The sequence below is a fragment of the Schistocerca piceifrons genome, chromosome X (genome assembly GCF_021461385.2).
Source record: "Schistocerca piceifrons isolate TAMUIC-IGC-003096 chromosome X, iqSchPice1.1, whole genome shotgun sequence".
Classification (NCBI taxonomy): domain Eukaryota; kingdom Metazoa; phylum Arthropoda; class Insecta; order Orthoptera; family Acrididae; genus Schistocerca; species Schistocerca piceifrons.
In genome coordinates, this window is record NC_060149.1 from 227,659,838 (window position 1) to 227,681,873 (window position 22,036).

Below are 22,036 nucleotides of genomic sequence, written 5' to 3' on the forward strand. Positions count from 1 at the left end.
AACCTTATTTTCTGCTTTTGTTTGCAGTCGTCGTAAAGTTACCCCCACCCAAGCAAAAGTCACACACCTTTGCTTGTTTTCAGCTTGCTAGTAAAATGTCTCCACTAAAAAAGTGTTTCACCTACTGTTCCACATAACTATGACATGGCAATGACAGTTTCTAAGCAATGTAAAAATACGTAAAGATGCTCACATCCAATTAACTGCATTTATCATCCTGCATCATGATGTATGAACAACACTGTCATGATTTTTCAATCCAGTAAAGTTCACTATGTCTTATCTAAGCAGCCATTTTACTCAGAATTTCCAAAACAGGCCATGGGCGGCACCCCACAGAACTTAATGGAAAGTGTGTAAAGTAACCCAGGTTGCATAATTTAACCCAGTTTATGGTACATCAAATTCAGTCGTTATCTTAAAACCATTGCAGAGTATACCCTTGTACGTTTCATCCTCTCAGAAACTAAACTCTGCTTATATTCTGCTAAACACAAAAATAGTTTTATACATAATCACTATTATGAATTTGAATATTTTATTTCCATGCATTCAAAAGACAGCAGTAGATTTTAAGCAACTTTCTTCTTCTCTGAATTTCTAATTCTTCTGAAGCACACATAAATTTGATAATTACTGAAGATTTTTGTACCCAAATGTACAAAAAACTTTGGACAAAAACAGAAGGCATTCAGCCTGATCCATCTATTTGCCATGCTTTCTGTCAAACTACAGCAAGCTGTAGTCTCAAAATAAAATGGCACAAAACCTACAGCACTGCTCCCTGTCTAGCACTGCTGCAATTGCATTCTCACAATGAGTGGCTTTTGGATATTAGCGAGATCATGAAAACCAATCCTCTGCAACAGTTAACATGTTCATCTGATGATTAGATTATAGTGTATGTTTTAGAGTTCAGTTGTTACATCATATTTCAAAAGAAAATATAAAACTGACAAGAATATTTAGAACATACAGAGTGAATATCGAACACACACAGAGACTGGCAATAGCAAGAAAAACTTTCCTGAAAAGCAAGATGATGTTAACAACAAATACAAATTTAAGTGTTAGGGAGCCTTTTATGAATGTATTCATTTGGAGTGTGGTGTCATGTAGAAGTGAAATGAAGAAAATAAATGGTAAAGAGAATATAAGCATATTTGGTGCTACAGAAAAATCCTGAAGATTAAATGTATAGATTGGATAAGTAACAAGGAGGTACTGAATGGAATTAGACATCAAAGAGCTTAACATCAAAACTTGCCTAACAGAAGAAAGAGATTGATTAGACACATCCTGAGGCATCAAAGAATAGTTTAATTTGGCCTAGAGGAACGTGTCAGGGGTAAAAATTGCAGGGGGAAATCAATGTTAAATACAGTAGGCAGGTTTAAATTGATATAGGGTGCAGTAGTTATGCAGGTAGTAAAAAGTTTATACAGGAAAACAAGTCAGTCTTCAGACTGATGAATTCAACAATTACAATAAGCACTCTGTATTACTCGGCAAGGTGAATCAGTTACCTGGCTGTAATGGGAACTACTTGGCGATGTGACTTGTTACAGTAATGTTCCAGTCCATCTCAGAGTGTGAGCACAAAAAGGGACTGCAGAAAATACCTTTGTGGAAAGCCATGACTACTTGCTATTAATATCGTTAATATTACAGGCAATGAAAACAAGAAAAGTGTGATAGTGCTGACACAGAAGGTGATAAAAGATGCATTCAGTTAGGGAATGGTGTGCAAATTACAGAAGGAGGGATATGATGCCAAGTGGAGTAGGACATAAAGTATGTGCTCCAAAACAGAATTAGAGAAATGCATACAATAAATATTTCATTGGTGATCTAAATAAATTGCTGCAATATTATGGCCATGGAAGGAAATACAATCTTTGCAGAAATTTCACAGCTGTTGTTTCACTGAATTAGCCTTCCCTACTAGAAAAGAAACTCTAAGAAAAACTGTTCCATCTATGGGATTTGATTTTAGAAGTTGCTAGAATGAATGAGTCATGAACATACTAGCAAAAAAGCCCATGATATCAGACTTTTAAAAAAAATTTATAAAATGAAGCATTAGCATAAAGTGACCAATGGTTTACTTAGATGAGCCATGGATCGAGACACACTACACTGTGAAAAATATTGCAAAGTGGCAATGTGTGAACAGTGTCATCAGACAACAGTGCCAGAGAGCGTTTCATTGTTGTGACTGCAGAGTTTCATTTTTTGTTCACATATTCTCTGTGACAACAGGAAAACTTCAGACTATCATGTAGAAATGGCAAAAAAAATACAAATCTGTAGAGACAAAGAAAACCAAACTTTCACATTAATTATGGAGCAACAAACACTTTCTCTTTATTCAATTGGTAAACTCTTGCAAAAAATGTCCCTTCTTACTGCTGTCATGCCATCTAGACCTAAATCCTACAGAACTATTATGAAATCTTGCAAAGATAATCGTGATACATCACACATCTTACTCTCTAACCTGAAAAACTTAACAGCTCATGCCTCTGCTGCTAATAAATAAATGTTGTTTGTCATCTAGCTTGGTGCATACCTTTTGATGTAACACTACTTTGGTGATTTATGCATCAATTTTTCTGGTTATAGTTGGCATTACAAGGCTAAGTGGGTTTCCTTCCAAACCTTTCCACCTACGAAAAATTTGAGATGGTCACTGGGAATCAAACACAGGACCTTGGCATTACTAGGCACAAATGCTAACCACTAGACCACAATGTCACTTTGCTTATGTGGCTGTGACATTATCTTTTACTGCTGTGTCCTTAGGAGACTTGAAAGTATACGTATCATGCCAAAAAAGTGTGTGATGATGAGTGGAGGAGACACACTTTGATGGCCAAGGAACTGAAAATATAAATAAAATCACTCAGCACAGATTCAAACAAAAAGTCAGCATTGTCATCCTCCAATGAAACAGCAGCAAAGAATCAATAGATACACACGTAGAAAATAGCGATGTCACAGGGGAAGATAGTTTTCCAGATATTGCCCTTCTTACTGCTGCCCACTGTGAGCAGCCAAGGTGAGATATACTATGTGTCCCAATTCTGGTCTTATTCTAAATGGGTACTTCATTTAGATGTGAGTATAGACATTTAGCGTGCGACAGCACTCCTCTTGTAACAGTACTAGAAGGTACACAATTACTACCTCCCCTCCTTGCTTATAGGGCATGAACACAGGGGCACCGGCACCCTGGCCAGATAATTGGATTGCTTTGCTGGGTAAAACTTCAGCTAAGGGAATTAAAATACACTCATCTATGGAATCTAAAGGAAGTTCTAGACATTACAGGCATAATAAAGAAGAAAATTGTAGAAAATAAAGTAACTTTTGCATCTGTTGCCTAAAGATGCTTCTACTAGAATAAAGAAATTTTTCTTGCTGTTCTGAGTTAATGCATACACAAAACATGACACTTTGCCCTCACTTGTTCCTACCAACACACAATTCTCATTTAACAAAGAATTAAATACTGCTCTTGGTGGGTGTCGCAACGTAGTTGTCAGTCTCACACATTGCAATTCTTGACTGAATTACTCTGCCCATATTCAGTATGTTCTGGTATAAGATTAGGGATCATGGTAGTGAGTTATGGTGACACATGACAAAAACAAAATTCAAGCTTACTTTGAAACTGGTCACACCAGGAAGAACGTTTTCCTCTGGAACTTCAACTTCATCTAAGAAAATCATTCCTGTAGCAGATGCCCGAAGTGAGAATTTGCCTTCTATTTTGGGTGTTGCCAATCCTTTAGCTCCATTCCATTCCACAATGAATCCTCGTAACTTGCCGTCTTCACATTTTGCCCAAATAATTAAAATATCTGCAACTGGGGCATTGCTTATCCTGAACAGACAATAAGTTACATAAACATAGATGCAGTATTACAAGTACACTTTTCAAATCAAAAGAAATCAACACAATGGAAACTTATCATAGATAGTATTAAGGAACAAGCATATGACAATATGATGTGTCTGAAATACCCAAATATAGCTACAGGTATGTACTATTATGCATGCCCACTCGGTTAGCTGTGCAGTCTAACGCACTGCTTTCCAGGTAGGAGGCATGCCGGTCCCCGGCACAAATCCATGCAATGGATTAGTGTTGAGGTCTGGTGTGCCAGCAAGTCTGTGGATGGTTTTTAAGGCGGTTTTCCATCTGCCTTGGCAAATGTGGGCTGGTTCCACTTATTCTGCCTCAGTTACACTATGTCAGCGATTGCTTCACAAACACTTTCTCCATGTACGCATACACCATCATTATTCTACCATGCAAACATTGGGGTTACTCTCGTCTGGTGTGATATGTTCCTGGGGGAGGGGAGGTGTCCACTGGGGGCTGAACCGCGCAATAACCCTTGGTTCGGTGTGGGGCGGCGGTGGGGTGAGTGGACTGCTGTAACCTGTTGTGGGATTGTGTACCACTGTGGGCTATGGCAGGGACGAAGCCTCTCCATCATTTCTAGGTCCTCAGTTCCATACAATACAATATTATTATGCATGATTATTAACATAGAAAAGCACCAGTGTAGGATTTTTATAACATAAGAAATGATATTATTATTATTATTATTATTATTATTATTATTAACCTTTATTTGTCTATGATACCTTTACAGCCTTGAACATTGTAATTGCTGCACACTTACAATGATGATATCATGTCGTACATATAAGGAATACATAAGCTAAAATAGAAGCACATTAGATGCCATTATATAAACATTCAACGCCACTAATACACTGCAACATTCAAAAGTAATACTACTGATAATGGAGTTCAGAAATGTCTGAGTGGATATAAAAGTCTTTTAATTAACAGCTGTTTCAACTTGCTCTTAAAGAAATTTCCACAGAGCTGCTTCACATTATTTGGCAACCTATTATAAAATGCAAGTGGACTTTCATTTGTAGCACTTTTGTTACTCAGTATCATAATAACAACACCTTATGAGACCTTAGTTTCTCCCAGTGTATAGAATGTCGTCACCCAGCTGCATTCCCCTAAGTTATTTGAATACACCTTGTTCATGTATTGCATTAATAAAATCTCTATTCATTATGCTTATTGCATCATTCTCTTTTACAAATATAATTGTCATAAGCATATACCTTTATTGTATAGTCAATAAATTATACTTAATATAGTCCCAACACGACTAGTGTTTGCTTACAGTAGTAATAACCATAACTAGTATCTTCTGAAGCCTGAATATTTTATCCATGTAGACTGTGGGTGCTCCACCCCAAATTTCAGTCTCGTGTTGTAAATGAGAAGGGATTAATCCATAGAGCATTTGTTTAATAATAGGAGGAGTTATATATTTTTCAGGTGTTTTAGCAACCAAATATTTCAGCTAGTCTCTTTACAGATGTAGCTGACAGACTCTTTTCATGTAAGACACTCATCAATAACAATGTCTAAAAATTTATGTTTATTGGATGTTTCAACTGTAGACAGTGATTCAATATTTATATACACTTGAGACTGGTTGCAATTGAGCACCAACTTTATCACAACAGTCTTGGCCTTATTCGGTATAAGTTTATTCATGATCAGATGTTCCATGATTAGTTCAAAGTTGTCTTTATTGTTTTGGAATGCTATCTGCTCATTGCGGCTGAGGATAATAAATGCTGTATCAGCAGCATAGTTCACTAGCTTTAAGTTTTATGATCTAAGAATACTTCCCTGGGAACTCCAAAGTTGAGAGTCTTGTATACTGATTTTACTGTGGGGCATTCTTACTTCCATTCTTATAAGATAGTTTAGCATACTGTCTCCCATCTCAGAGATAACTTATGAATTTTAGTGATACTGCTATTATACCGCTAATTTGGATAAAAGTACTGTATGATTTATAGAACCAAATGCCTTATGCAAATCTAGAATTAATACTTGCAACACTTAATACAGTGAAAAACCATACTTCAACATAATTGTTTCTTTTGTATCTGCACAGGCACGACAACGTTGCAAAACATAGCCATCAGCACAAATGTCACTAATCTAGCCAACTGTGGGCACTCAACCCAGGAGCCTGGAAGCTGGACCGCAGAAGAGGATAAACTCAATGTGCAAGTTGATCTATGGGGGAACAGGGAGTCCAAACACCATGTAGAGACACAAGGAGAAAAGCACAAAATGCAACCAGCATGAATTACCAAACAAATAACATGTGGAAACAAGAGCATGCTGCAATGTGGAAGTCAGGTCAGTGTTAATCAATCACTCCATAGGAACTCACTGGCCCAACCTATCGTCCCTGGCAAGTAAACACCTGAGTCAGCAGTTCTGCCCATATGACACTCCACACATGACGTCCATGATAGCTTCTGCACTACTCTACCACAGAACCCACTGCAGTTCATCTGTGTCCATACATTTGTCTGCTGGTGGGGATACCAAAATTTCAATTGAGCAACACATTATTGGCTAGTTCTACAGCCCTGAAAGTTCTCCTTGGTACCCAAGCCACAAAACATAATATCTTTATTTATGCCAATGCAATGTTCTTCTACATGCACATTGATACAGGTATTTCAACGATTGGTGGTCCATTAAAGGTTCCCTTGCCTGAAGTGAAGTTCAGTACATTTCTATCATCTGTTCTATGCAAATAATTGAGGTTCAAAAAATTTTGAACTCAGGTCTACATTATTCATGTAATGTCCTGACAAACTGACAATTATTCTGGTATATGTTTCAAGTTTCCTGTTGTTGTTGTTGTTGCTGTTGTTGTTGTCTTCAGTCCTGAGACTGGTTTGATGCAGCTCTCCATGCTACTCTATCCTGTGCAAGCTTCTTCATCTCCCAGTACTTACTGCAACCTACATCCTTCTGAATTTGCTTAGTGTATTCATCTCTTGGTCTCCCTCTACAACTTTTACACGCCACGCTACCCTCAAATGCTAAATTTGTGATCCCTTGATGCCTCAGAACATGTCCTACCAACCGATCCCTTCTTCTAGTCAAGTTGTGACACAAACTCCTCTTCTCCCCAATTCTGTTCAATACCTCCTCATTAGTTATGTGATCTACCCATCTAATCTTCAGCATTCTTCTGTATCACCACATTTCGAAAGCTTCTATACTACTCTTGTCCAACCTATTTACCGTCCATGTTTCACTTCCATACATGGCTACACTCCATACAAATACTTTCATAAACGACTTCCTGACACTTAAATCTATAATCGATGTTAACAAATTTCTCTTCTTCAGAAACGCTTTCCTTGCCATTGCCATTCTACATTTTATATCCTCTCTACTTCGACCATCATCAGTTATTTTGCTCCCCAAATAGCAAAACTCCTTTACTACTTTAAGTGTCTCATTTTCTAATCTAATTCCCTCAGCATCACCCGACTTAATTCGACTACATTCCATTATCCTCATTTAGCTTTTGTTGATGTTCATCTTATATCCTCCTTTCAAGACACTGTCCATTCCGTTCAACTACTCTTCCAAGCCCTTTGCTGTCTCTGACAGAATTACAATGTCATCGGCGAACCTCAACGTGGGCTACAACCCCGTCTCACTCCCTTCCCAACCACTGCTTCCCTTTCATGCCCCTCGACTCTTATAACTGCCATCTACTTTCTGTACAAATTGTAAATAGCCTTTCGCTCCCTGTATTTTACCCCTGCCACCTTTAGAATTTGAAAGAGAGTATTCCAGTCAACATTGTCAAAAGCTTTCTCTAAGTCTACAAATGCTAGAAATGTAGGTTTGCCTTTTCTTAATCTATTTTCTAAGATAAGTAGTAGGGTCAGTATTGCCTCATGTGTTCCAACATTTCTGTGGAATCCAAACTGATCTTCGCCGAGGTTGGCTTCTACCAGTTTTAATCTACAGTTCATAACCAGTAGATTGTGGTCACAGTCGACATCTGCCCCTGGAAATGTCTTACAATTTAAAACCTGGTTCCTAAATCTCTGTCTTACCATTATATAATCTATCTGATACCTTCTAGTATCTCCAGGATTCTTCCATGTATACAGCCTTCTTTTATGATTCTTGAACCAAGTGTTAGCTATGATTAAGTTATGCTCTGTGCAAAATTCTACCAGATGGCTTCCTCTTTCATTTCTCTCCCCCAATCCGTATTCACCCACTATGTTTCCTTCTCTCCCTTTTCCTACTCTCGAATTCCAGTCACCCATGAGTATTAAATTTTCGTCTCCCTTCATTACCTGAATAATTTCTTTTATCTCATCATACGTTTCATCAATTTCTTCATCATCTGCAGAGCTAGTTGGCATATAAACTTGTACAATTGCTGTAGGCGTGGGCTTCGTGTCTATCTTGGCCACAATAATGCGTTCACTATGTTGTTTGTAGTAGCTTACCTGAACTCCTATTTTTTTATTCATTATTAAACCTACTCCTGCATTACCCCTATTTGATTTAGTATTTATAACCCTGTATTCACCTGACCAAAAGTCTTGTTCCTCCTGCCACCGAACTTGACTAATTCCCACTATATCTAACTTCAACCTATCCATTTCCCTTTTTAAATTTTCTAACCTACCTGCCCGATTAAGGGATCTGACATTCCATGCTCCGATCCGTAGAACGCCAGTTTTCTTTCTCCTGATAACGACATCCTCTTGAGTAGTCCCCGCCCAGAGATCCGAATGGGGGACTGTTTTACCTCCGGAATATGTTACACAAGAGGACGCCATCATCATTTAACCATACAGTAAAGCTGCATGCCCTCGGGAAAAATTATGGCTGTAGTTTCCCCTTGCTTTCAGCCGTTCGCAGTACCAGCACAGCAAGGCCGTTTTGGTTAGTGGTGCAAGGCCAGATCAGTCAATCATCCAGACTGTTGCCCCTGCAACTACTGAAAAGGCTGCTGCCCCTCTTCAGGAACCACACATTTGTCTGGCCTCTCAACAGATACCCCTCCGTTGTGGTTGAACCTATGGTACGACCATCTGTATCGCTGAGGCACGCGAGCCTCCCCACCAACGGCAAGGTCCATGGTTCCTGTTAATAAGTCGTAATTCTTTCATAAAGTACAATGTATTCCCTTCCACAGAGAAGAGCAAGCAATAAGAACTGAAATAGACCAGCAATAACTTCAGCAACACCATCAACTACTTCAGTAACAACTAAACAAACAGGAGAGCCAATAAAAAAGTTTGGAATAATGCAGTCACCAACAGTCTTAGGAGATACACGCTTTAGTGTCCCTACTACCATGTCCAGCGTCATTTGTGCCATTCCAAGAAACACAGGGGCTTGAGACTCTTACAGGCAATACCAAAAGCAACATTTTGAGGTGTTCCAGGTGCATTGTGTGAATGTATGTAATTCACTTTTGTAATGGTTCTGCCACACATCTGTCACTGGCAGAAAACTTGAGAGGCTATCATTTCTTATACCAGGTAAACTCTTATATTATTATGTTAATTGCTAAATAATATTTTAACATTTTATTTTAGACAGCGAAAATAACCACTAAATTTTTGTACTATTCTGAACCACACAATGATAAAATTACTGTCATAACAAAGCAGCAAGAATGGGGACCAATGAGAATATGTTGGGGGCAACAGAAAGGGAGAAAAGACATGGGAGTGTGTCCTCTGTGACAGAAACAAACAGAAGGCTGTCAGAGGTGGGAGCTTTCCACTGTTTATGGTCAAGATACAGGACAGCAGTAGCAGCCAGCAGGGGGTCTTCAGCATGGACTGGTGAAGAAGGACATGGCACCTGATCCCACATAACGCTGCCATTGTAGGTGATGCAGCCACTGCCATTATGGACACTCCATCCAGAATTAGGAGCTCATTCAATTGTTAAGTCCTAGTCTCCAAGATTACAGGGGTAATAGTCTCAAAAGGCCAAAATGGCTGTCATTTGCTATGCTACACAAAGGAAGCATCAACTACCATTTTGTAAAATGATCCCTGTTGCTTCAGAGACTTGCTGTAAGGACATTTTATTAACTGAACTTAATGCTGTAGCAGTGGTTCAGAAATTCATTTATGTAAGCTACCATGTTTGCTGAGAATACGTAAGTCACAAGATATTTGAACCTGTGAGTTATCATCTCCCAAGTCACCGTAAATTAGTGACTCAACCCCTTTTGCAAAATTTCTTCTAAAAAATATAGTACGGAAAGATATCACAGCAGCTATGGAGTTTAGTGGCATCATCTTGCCAAAAGTGCTATGAAGACATCACAACTAACTGAACTTTCCAACTACATAGAACTGTAACCACAATAATTTAAAAAAATAGAGTTTACTGTTTCATTTACCTTTCACTTGATTAACTCTGTCACTATTAACTTTTTACTGGACTGTATACTGAACTCTTATTTTTTCTCAATACTATCTCAGAAGCAAAACTGGTAAGAAACTTGTATTTTTCATCTTATTCATGTATATGTTTGGACTCAACTTTTTCCATGAAGTTGAGTGTCACCTGTCAGCACTGTTGGCCACAGAACTCAGGTTACTGTGGAGCAGAGATATGAATGTATCAAGTTTTCCTTTGCAGGAAAACAATTTCATAACTACTATGACCAAATGTGAGAAGAGCAAGGGAGGTTGTAGAGAGTGAAAGTGCTGGAGGTTGAGGCCAGCCTGTTGCCAGGGGCAGAGAGGTTTTTGTATGGGCATTTATGAACCCAGTGTAGTGGGAACACAGTATAGCACATATCTATGTAGAACTAGCATTTCTATTGTTAATAACTTTTCTCATACAGCTCAGGATAATAAAAAAATAACTACTAATTTTCTGTCTAAAATAAAACATACAATCTTATTTTGTAGTAAATATTATCTTAATTATCTCTTTGTCTGCAGTGTAAAAGACTCAAACTGTTGTGACAGTGCCATGACATTTAACAGTGCCGCCACGACAGTACGCGCAAATGGCGATAGAGGCACTCCGCAACTCGGCTGAGCGCGGGAGTGCCACCTAGCTACGAATGGCGGCGGCCGCATGTCACGGCACGGCAGTCGAATAAGAGATACTGAGTTGTTATCATGTAACCAGCTATTGCTTCTAAGTGAGTGTGTTTGAATATCCACGCAATTATTGGGGATTAAAGGTTATAACACTTTTTGGCAACGAGGTCGGATATTTTCACTGCGTTGTGGATTTGTGTGTTCGTGACGGGGCAGACATGGAACAGCTTATGCAAGCGCTCATTGAACAACAAACACAGTTGACGGCTGCTATTCAGGCATTGTCGACATCGCTTACTCATCGTCTGGCTTCCTCTTCTCCGCCTCCATTCTCTCCATACGATGAGGCCGCTGAAGACTGGGATGATTATGCGAAGCGTTTGCGGCAACACTTCTTGGCTTTCGGCGTTGTCGACGCTCCTATGTGTAAGTCGTTATTTCTATCTTGGATTTCCCCACGGATCTATCAGCTGCTATCTCAGTTAGCCCCTCTGCGGGAACCTGCCTCTCTGTCCTTCCAGGAAATGTGTGACTTATTGTCTAACTATTACCGAAAAAACACCCACGTCGTTGCCACCCGTGTGGCGTTCTACCAGTGTCGTAAACAGCCCCATCAATCTTACCGGGCTTGGGCGGTGGAAGTACACGGTCTGAGTAGGAAATGTCAGTTTGTCACGGACACTCATCATGAGTCTTATGCTGATTCAATGGTTAGGGATGTTATTCTACGGCTTGCTCCTGATAAAGAAGTTCGGCAACATGCCCTACAACTGCCAAACCCGTCGTTGTCGGAAGTTCTAAGCATCGCTCAATCCTTTGAAGTGTCTCACACTGCTGGCGCGCAAATAGATGTGTGGTGTGATGTAGGCGCTGTACAGTCAACTTTCGACCCGGACAATTTGCCTGTTTTACAGGAGAACGAAGATGTGGCGGCGGTTCACTCGCGTAAGCAACGTCGCGTTGGGCCGCAACGCTCGCAGCGACAACAGCAACCACGGAAGCAGGTTCGTTGCGCACTTCCTTCTTGTCCACATTGTTTCGTACAGCATGACAGGGCCGTGTGTCCAAAATGTTGGGCCACGTGTAATTCATGTAGGAAAAATGGCCACATTGCTTCTGTGTGTCAGTCCCCTAAAGTTCCTGTCAACGAGGACAAGGCATCGGACATGGATGTTAACTGTGTGCTTTCTCAAACAAATAAGTTGTTTGTTACTGTTCGTGTTCTGGATAAAGACATTCGCATGCAAGTGGGCACTGGCTCTGCAGTAACTCTCATTAATTCTCGCACGTATTTGGAGTTGGGCTCCCCTCTCTTGTCTCCAGTTACGCGAAATCTGAGAACTTATAATAAACAGAAAATTCCCATCATTGGCCAGTTTGATGCTTCCACTGCCTACAAGTCTGTTGTTCGGCCCCTCACATTTTATGTAGTGGATCATGCGGGCTGTAATGGAACTGACGAATAGACGTCATTTTATGTTATGATACTCTATTAGACGTCACTTTATTTTATTATTCACTAAAGTCGTGTTATAAAAGTTTTTGCTTAAGATAATACTAACTTAGGTGTTGTGATCAATAATCGATATTGGAATTGTATGTTCTTTGTAGCTTATGACCGTGTTCTTTGGTCTACTACGGGCTTTCAGCCACTTGTGTGTTGGCTGCGGTTGAGTGTAGTTGTGCATATAGTTCTTGCAATAAATGTGTTTGATACAAAGAAACCGTGGAATACTGCGTCGTTTTTCGATAGTCCAGTAATAATTAAAAAACCCGCACCTTTTTCTTGGACCCAAAGCAGCCAAGGAATCATCGCCTAGACAACAAGAAGCCACAAGGACAACGCAGACACAGCAGCATCAACAAAGGAGACATCATGGCCAGCTCTACTAAATTACTTTACAGCCATTAGCTACACCGTAACGGTGTCCTTATGGAGTTAACTTTTCCTGCACAGTAGAGCTGGTTTGTGACAGGGCACTGAAAACCTGTTCGGTTATGATGCTTTCCAGTTGTTCGGGTTCTCCGTTGATGATGATGTGCACCTCATATCTGAGGATATTCCGTATCAACAGCTGGATGGATTGGGTTCTGAATTTTTGTTCGTGTTCTCTGCTGGCCTAGGTCGTGCCAAGGATTTTGAAGCCCACATTACTCTTAAACCTACAGCTTGCCCTAAGTTTTTCCTGGCACGCCCTATTCCGGTAGCGTTGCGTGCACCTGTCAAGGCTGAGATAGACAGGTTAACAGCTTCGGAGATTCTCCTTCCTGTTACCTCCAGCGAATGGGCATCACCAATCGTGGTGGTTTCTAAACCAAACGGGAGTCTGCGATTGTGTGGTGATTTTAAAGCCACTGTCAACGCTCAGAGCCTCATTGACACTTATCCCCTTCCCCGTCATGAGGAGTTATTTACCAAGCTCACTGGGGGCCAGTTCTTTTCCAAACTTGACTTATCGGAGGCGTACCATCAGTTGCCATTGGATGCTTCTTCTAAGGAATTTCTCGTCATCAACACTCCTTGTGGGTTGTATCAGTACCAGCGGGTACCATTTGGCGTCGTTCACGCGCCGGCCACTTTTCAGCGGTTTTTGGAACAGCTCACGGCTTCCGTTCCTGGCTGCATAAACTATCTGGATGACATTGTTGTCACGGGGGCCTCCACTGAGGAGCACCTTCGCAATTTGCGTTCACTGTTTCGGGGTTTTGCATTCGGCTGGGTGGAGGTGCAATCTGGACAAGTCACAGTTCTTCCAACCCTCCATTGTGTATCTTGGTTTCCACTTGTCCCGTGAGGGTATACGTCCTCTACGTCAGCATGTTGCGGCCATTAACGCTCTACCCCGGCCGTCTACGGTCAAAGAACTTCAGGCGTTTCTAGGCAAGATTGCTTGTTATCACAAATTCATTCCATCCGTGGCGGCGGTCGCTCATCCTCTGCATCAGTTGTTATGAAAAAACGTCCCTTTCTGCTGGTCCGACGAGTGTGAGCAGGCTTTTGTCCGCCTGAAGGCTCATTTGCAGTCAGCGCCTTGTCTTGCCACATTCCGTCCGGATCAGCACTTGGTTCTGGCGACTGATGCGTCACAGTATGGCCTAGGGGCTGTTCTCGCCCATCGGTATGAGGATGGGTCGGAACGACCCATTGCCTATGCTTCCAAGACCCTCAATGATGCGCAACGGCATTACTGTCAAATCGAAAAGGAGGTGCTCGCTATCATTTATGCTCTAAAAAAGTTCAGCATTTTTTTGTATGGTTCTAAATTTCACCTCATCACTGACCACAAGCCGCTGGTCTCTCTGTTCAGCCCATCGGCGTCGCTTCCGGATAAGGTAGCTCACCGCCTGCAACGTTGGGCCTTATACTTGTCTCATTTTCACTATGAGATTCACTATCGCCCCACGGCCCAGCACGCCAACGCTGACGCATTGTCGCGATTGCCGATGGGCCCCGACCCAGTTTTCGATCGTGATGAACTACTCTGTTTCCACATTGATGAGGAAGAACGTCGTGCAGTCGAGGGTTTTCCACTCACAGGTTCGCAGGTCGCGTCAGCTACTGCGCAGGACATGGTCCTGCGTCAGGTGATCGGTTTTGTTCAACGGGGTTGGCCGGACAGGACCCAGGGCCGGGCATCGGATCCCCTTCGCAACTACCATGCCTTGCGCCTTCGTCTGTCTGTTCGTGATGGTGTTGTTCTTCTGGCCATGGATGGTGCATCTCCATGGGTCGTGGTGCCAGCTTCTCTTCTCAAAGATGTTCTCAAACTGTTGCATGAAGGCCATTGGGGTATTTCTTGGACTAAGTCCCTGGCCCGCAGGCACATTTATTGGCCCGGTATTGATTCGGACATCGCCCACATGGTTGCTGCGTGTGGTCAGTGTGCTCAACAACTGGCTGCACCTCGTACAATGCCCTCTCCGTGGCCTGATCCAGCGCAGCCATGGGAACGGGTGCACGCTGACTTTCTCGGCCCCTTCCTCGGTATTTATTGGCTACTGTTGATTGACGCCTTCTCGAAGTTTCCGTTTGTTGTTCGATGTTCGTCAGCCACCACTGCGGCGACGACGCTGGCTTTGTCCAAAATCTTTGTGCTAGAAGGTCTTCCATCCACGATCATCACAGACAATGGCCCTCAGTTCTCTTCACAGTCCTTCTGTGATTTTTGTACTGGACAAGGGATTCATCATGTTACAGCACTGCCCTTCCATCCGCAATCGAATGGGGAGGTCGAGTGCCTTGTCTGCAGTTTCAAAAGCCAGATGAAAAACTTCCGTAGTGATTTATCCACAGATGACGCTCTGCTGCAATTTCTGAGTTCTTATCGCTTCACGCCTCTGGGTGATTGCAGCCCTGCTGAACTCTTGCATGGCCGCAAACAGCGCACTCTACTGCACCTGCTTCACCCTGTCAGGCCTTGTGCTGTGTCCCCTAGTGCGGGAAAATACTTGGTGGGTGCCGACATGTGGGCATGAGAGTATGGATCTCACCCTAAATGGATTCCAGGGGTGGTCAAGGCTCTTCGCGGCCGCCGGCTTTGTGAAATACATACGGACGACGGCATGGTTGTTCGTGATTACGACTAGATGCGCCCACGAGTGGTGGCCACGCCGGTGCCACCACCCCTTCCTTCTCCTCCACCAGCCCGAGAAGCCAGTCCTGTCGCTGCTGCTGATCTACCGTACGTGTTGATGGAGCCGCCGTCGCTACCATTGCCGAGTACGCCGGAACCGGCCCCAGTTGCGACGCCGCCTTCTCCGGGACCCATCTCGCTGGAGCACAGCCCCAGGTCCACGACACCTATGGATTCTGCTCCGGAGTTTTCACCCATCTCATCCATGAGGCACGTTCCACGCACGAGCTCCTGTCCTGGACATTTTCGACCATACTCTCGTGTCTCTCCGCAGGATCTTCTCGGGGCCTCACAAGAGGCCATGGATGTCTCCGTACTGTCCATGTCTGCAAGGAAGTGAGTGTTTTTTTTTTTCTTCAAGAGGGGAAAAGTGTTGTGACAGTGCCATGACATTTAACAGTGCCGCCACGACAGTACGCGCAAACAGCGATAGAGGCGCTCCGCAACTCGGCTGAGCGCAGGAGCGCCACCTAGCTACGAACGGCGCCAGCCGCATGTCACGGCACGGCAGTCGAATAAGAGATACTGAGTTGTTATCATGTAACCAGCTATTGCTTCTAAGTGAGTGTGTTTGAATATCCACGCAATTATTGGTGATTAAAGGTTATAACACAAACCCTTCCATCTTCATACTCTTCATCAATATTTTGCCACATTTGATAACTTTTGAGACAAAAATTAGGTCAAAATATAACAGAACCGTTACAATTTCTTGTCATGGATAGAGACACAAATATTTAAGGTACTGAGAAAATATACGCCATTAATGAACCCAGTCTCGTTGCCTATGGCCCATTCCAGTCATATGTCAACAAGGAAAGCCACTTTGTTGTATATCAGTGCCAGAAGCATCAGGGGCAACTTTATGAGGTACTATATTTGTGGTTTGACCTGTAAATGCCATTTCCATGAAACAAATGAAGATCTTTGTATAAAATGTTTTCAGTTTTCTTGCCATGTGAAATCAGAGTAAAATCTAAAAATTTTGATGATTATATCAATCGACTTCATCAACAGTACCTAACAGCAACCACCTGATGGATGTAATCATTAAAACCTAAATGTTTTACTATAATTTCAAGCAGCAAAAAGACTAAAAACACCAGATTCTATATGTTTAAATTCTGAATTTGAACAGTCGTATACAAACTTCCTAATGCACAGTGGTACTGTCCATTTTAGGAACTCTGTTGTGAGTAATTAAAACTAGATGATCACACAGTAGAAGACTATCATACAGATTTGGAAGTTGCAATGCCAGGAGATTTGAAAGTAGAAGTGCCGTACAGCTCAAACTGCATCACTTCCCTCACGTTCAATACCATCAACAGCCTATAACAGTACACACCCCATTGGCAAGCCATGTGGGTTGATCATTCATAGCAAAAGAGGCTACTCCCAAAGAAAGCAACAGAGTGACAACACAGCAAAACTGGTTTGTCACTTATGTACATAGGATGTGACAATCTAACTTGAAGACATCTGTAGGCCACATAAATTTAAAAATCCTCAGCTATTTGTGATCTCAGCCAGTGTGGACATAACGCAGTCACTTAGTCAGCTTTAATGATTATTGCAAACACAAAACTATGTTCCATTTGGAAACTTCATTTCATTTGACCCCATAATTAGGGATGCTGTTAAGTCAGTGTCCAATGCAATTCCCTACTAAGTATTCAGAAACCTCTGCCATTAATTTGCTATGATTTTCTCACCTGGATCAGGGTGTGCTACAAGTTATGAAGCCAACCATGGACCTTGGTGCAGTGGGATGGCTTGTGTGCCTCCAAGATACAGTTACCTGCACGATAGGTGTAACCACATGTGAGGGGTGTCTGACTCAGATTAACATAGGCCTCCTGAAGAGAGATAGCAGGTTGTTCAGTAGTTGTTGGGATGATTGATTGATCTGGTATTGTAATATTAACCAATATGGCCTTTCTATGTTGGTACTCCACTGGCTGAAATCAAGAGGAAACTACAGCTATTAGATTTGCTGAGGACACACAGTTCTATTGCATGGTTTAACGGTGCTGGTATCCCCTTGTTTAGAGGGCCAGTAATTTGATAGCAATAAATGGGAAATGGGAAAAATAGTGGGAAAATATGGACTAGAGGAAAGGAATGGAAGGGGAAGCAGCCTGACAGAATTTTGCACAGAGTATAGTTTCATCATTTCCACACTTGATTTAAGAATCATGAAAAGAAATTTGTATGCAAAGAAAAGACCTTAAGACACAAGACGGTTTCAAAGTGAAAAATATTTCAAGGGACAGATGTGGACTCAGACCATATTATAGTGGTTACAGACTGCAGATTAAAACTAAAGAAATTGCAGAAAAGCAGGAAATTAAGGAGATGGGGCTGCCTAAGTTAAAGGAACCAGAGGTGGTTGAGAATTGCACTTGGAGCATTACGAATTAACTGAAACAGGCAGAAGGAATACAGTAAAAAATGAAAGGGTAGCATAATGAAAGCAGCATAGAATTATAAAGGCAAGAAGAAAGGCCCAGTAGAAATCCTTGGATAACACATGAGATATGGAATGTAACTGACCGAAAAGAGAAAATACAAAAATGCAGTAAATGATGGTGTCAAAAGGGAATGCAGATGTGTAAAACATCTGACTGACAGAATTGCAACATGGTAAAGCAGGAATGACTAGGGGAGGAATATGAAGCTGTAAAAGCATGCATGACTACAGGAAAGACATATGCTGCCTAAAGAAAAATCATAGAGACCTTTGCAGAAAACAGAAGCAGCTGTATGGATGTCAAGAGCCCAGTTGGCAAGCTACTACCAAGTTAAGAAAGGAAGGCTGGAAGTTGGAAGGAATATGTGGAAGGGAAATAAAGTTGAAGACTATATTATAGAAAGGGAACAGGAAGTAGATGAATATGAGATAACACATTTGATTCTGCAATAAGAATTTGGTAGACAGCTGAAAGAGCTAAGACAAAACAAGGCACGTAGGGTGGATGACAATCCCTCAGAATTACAAAGAGCCTTGGGAGAGCCAGATATGAAAAAAACTAGTCCACCTTGAGTGCAAGATTTGTAAGAAATATAAACTTATTTCAAGAAAAATGTAATAATTCCAATTCCAAAAAAGGCAGGTGCTGGCAGGTGTGAATATTACTGAACTATCAGATTATTATTATTATTATTATTTCTTTCCTTTCTCAGACATTATGTATGGTTAAAAATGGAAAGTGACGCGGACCTTGATCAAGTGTGACTTCCTTTTAACTGTACGGTATATGTTACATTGCATTTAGGAACTTTTGGGTAATTGAACATGTATCAATAATTACAGATTTCTGTAGTTGTATATATACATTTGGATGTAGCAGTATTGCATCGATGTACTGGTGGATATTGTGTGGTATGACTCCTGTAGTTGATAGTATAATTGGTATAATGTCAACTTTATCCTGATGCCACATGTCCTTGACTTCCTCAGCCAGTTGGATGTATTTTTCAATTTTTTCTCCTTTTTTTTCTTCTGTATATTTGTTGTATTGGGTATGGATATTTCGATCAGTTGTGTTAATTTCTTCTTTTTATTGGTGATTATGATGTCAGGTTTGTTATGTGGTGTTGTTTTATCTGTTATAATGGTCCTGTTCCAGTATAATTTGCATTCATCATTCTCCAGTACATTTTGTGGTGCATACTTGTATGTGGGAACGTGTTGTTTTATTAGTTTATGTTGTATGGCAAGTTGTTGATGTATTATTTTTGCTACATTGTCATTTCTTCTGGGGTATTCTGTATTTGCTAGTATTGTACATCCACTTGTGATGTGATCTACTGTTTCTATTTGTTGTTTGCAAAGTCTGCATTTATCTGTTGTGGTATTGGGATCTTTAATAATATGCTTGTTGTAATATCTGGTGTTTATTGTTTGATCCTGAATTGCAATCATGAATCCTTCCATCTCACTGTATATATTGCCTTTTCTTAGCCATGTGTTGGATGCGTCTTGACCGATGTGTGGCTGTGTTAGATGATACGGGTGCTTGCCATGTAGTGTTTTCTTTTTCCAATTTACTTTCTTCATATCTGTTGATGTTATGTGATCTAAAGGGTTGTAGAAGTGGTTATGAAATTGCAGTGGTGTAGCCGATGTATTTATATGAGTGATTGCTTTGTGTATTTTGCTAGTTTCAGCTCGTTCTGGAAAGTATTTTCTTAAATTGTCTACCTGTCCATAATGTAGGTTTTTTATGTCGATAAATCCCCTTCCTCCTTCCTTTCTGCTTAATGTGAATCTTTCTGTAGTTGAATGTATGTGATGTATTCTATATTTGTGGCATTGTGATCATGTAAGTGTATTGAGTGCTTCTATGTCTGTGTTACTCCATTTCAATACTCCATATGAGTAGGTCAATATTGGTATAGCATACGTATTTATAGCTTTTATCTTGTTTCTTGCTGTCAGTTCTGTTTTCAGTGTTTTTGTTAGCCTTTGTCTATATTTTTCTTTTAGTTCTTCTTTAATATTTGTATTATCTATTCCTAGATATTTATAGGCATCTGTTTTATCCATTGCTTCTATACAGTCGCTATGGTCATCCAATATGTAATCTTCTTGTTTAGCGTGTTTTCCCTTGACTATGCTATTTTTCTTACATTTGTCTGTTCCAAAAGCCATATTTATATCATTGCTGAATACTTCTGTTATCTTTAGTAATTGGTTGAGTTGTTGATTTGTTGCTGCCAGTAGGTTTAGATCATCCATGTATAGAAAATGTGTGATTTTGTGTTGGTATGTTCCAGTAATATTGTATCTATAATTTGTATTATTTAGCATGTTGGATAGTGGGTTCAGAGCAAGGCAGAACCAGAAAGGACTTAATGAGTCTCCTTGGTATATTCCACGCTTAATCTGTATTGGCTGTGATGTGATATTATTTGAATTTGTTTGGATATTAAGTGTGGTTTTCCAATTTTTCATTACTATGTTTAGGAACTGTATCAATTTAGGATCTACTTTGTATATTTCCAATATTTGTAGTAACCATGAGTGGGGTACACTATCAAAAGCTTTTGGTAATCAATGTATGCATAGTGTAGTGACCTTTGTTTAGTTTTAGCTTGATATGTCACCTCTGCATCTATTATCAGTTGCTCTTTACATCCTCGTGCTCCTTTGCAACAGCCTTTTTGTTCTTCATTTATAATTAACTTCAGTCATTACACAGAAATTAATAGCACATACAACACAGAACAAAATTATAAATGAAGAACAAAAAGGCTGTATAAGTGGGAATGCATTTACATCGATTGGACGAACATTATGAAAACAAACACTCGAAACCGACGTTTCACGTAAGTCACATGCAACGAAAAACCTGTAACGCAACCATCTGTGTGTGGCGTGTTTATAATTACGTTTTATTTATATTTTAGGACAATTCATCTATAAAAACACACCAAATGTCAGAAATAAAATCGTGTAAACCGTCTGATGATGAGTCACAACGATTCGAAACCGGTAACGGTTTCCTTTGAATAAAGGAACTCAAAGTAAATTTGTGGCTGGTTGCTGTCCTAACACCATCAACATTTGTCTTCAAACAACAGCCACGGTCTCCAACATGTCATCATATGACAAAATTTCATTAAGCTGAAATTTTTCTTCTATATGTAACATGTGTGTCACTTCGTGTTCTATTTTTGCTTGTTCTGGTGGTTGTCTTAAGATTTCGTTTTCCTCTGATTGTTTAATTGATGCATGTTGTTCTTTGTTTATTTGCTCTGGGATGTTTGAGTCCATTACTGTATTTTCTTCTTCTTCTGATTCCACATTATTTTGTTCTAGTATTTGTTGTACTTGTTGTTTGATGTTTTCTAATTCTGACTGCGGTATCCTGTTATTTTTCATTATTACATGGATCTGATCAGCTAGTCACTGTTCTGTTAAAAATTTTAATTCTGGGTATCTGGTAATAAATGTTGCATATACTTGTGATCTGTATCCAGTTGTGTTGGTTCCTAAGTTTGTTGCTTGGTAATAACAGAACATGAGGTGTCGGTTAACTTTAACTGACCATCTCATCCTCTGTCTTTGTTTTCCTTCTAGACTGGTTGGAGGAAGCATATCCTGCAAAACACCTCTATTTGGATTTAAATCATTTTCCGTGTGGCTAGCAGTGTCGTTACCATTGTGGACGGGCATAGGGTTCAAGCATCGTCCCCGACCATGACAGCGCTTGTTTGAGGCTTCATTAGTTCTGTCCTGAACCAACTAATCACACTAAAAGGGGGGTTAGCCCAATTAGTGGTTTGTTCTTTTTGTCGCCTTTTACGACTGCCAGAACATACCAGAGGCCTATTCTTTCCCCGGGCCTCCACGGGTTTTATTATTATTATTATTATTATTATTATTATTATTACTATTATTATTCATGTATGGGCCC

The 22,036-nt window shown here is 40.6% G+C and overlaps 1 protein-coding gene across 1 annotated transcript in view; it reads right to left on the bottom strand.

Annotated features, from left to right (window-relative positions):
- LOC124722272 (glutaryl-CoA dehydrogenase, mitochondrial-like) overlaps window positions 1–4,711 on the bottom strand; it is a 43,503-nt gene extending 38,792 nt beyond the window's left edge. Inside the window, exons 1-2 of the mRNA XM_047247459.1 lie at window positions 4,698–4,711; window positions 3,670–3,889 (exon numbers count right to left, since the gene is read on the bottom strand). Of these exons, the coding sequence (XP_047103415.1) occupies window positions 3,670–3,889; window positions 4,698–4,711 (234 nt within the window). The remainder of the gene's footprint in view (window positions 1–3,669; window positions 3,890–4,697) is intronic.
- Between the last annotated feature and the right edge of the window lie 17,325 nt (window positions 4,712–22,036).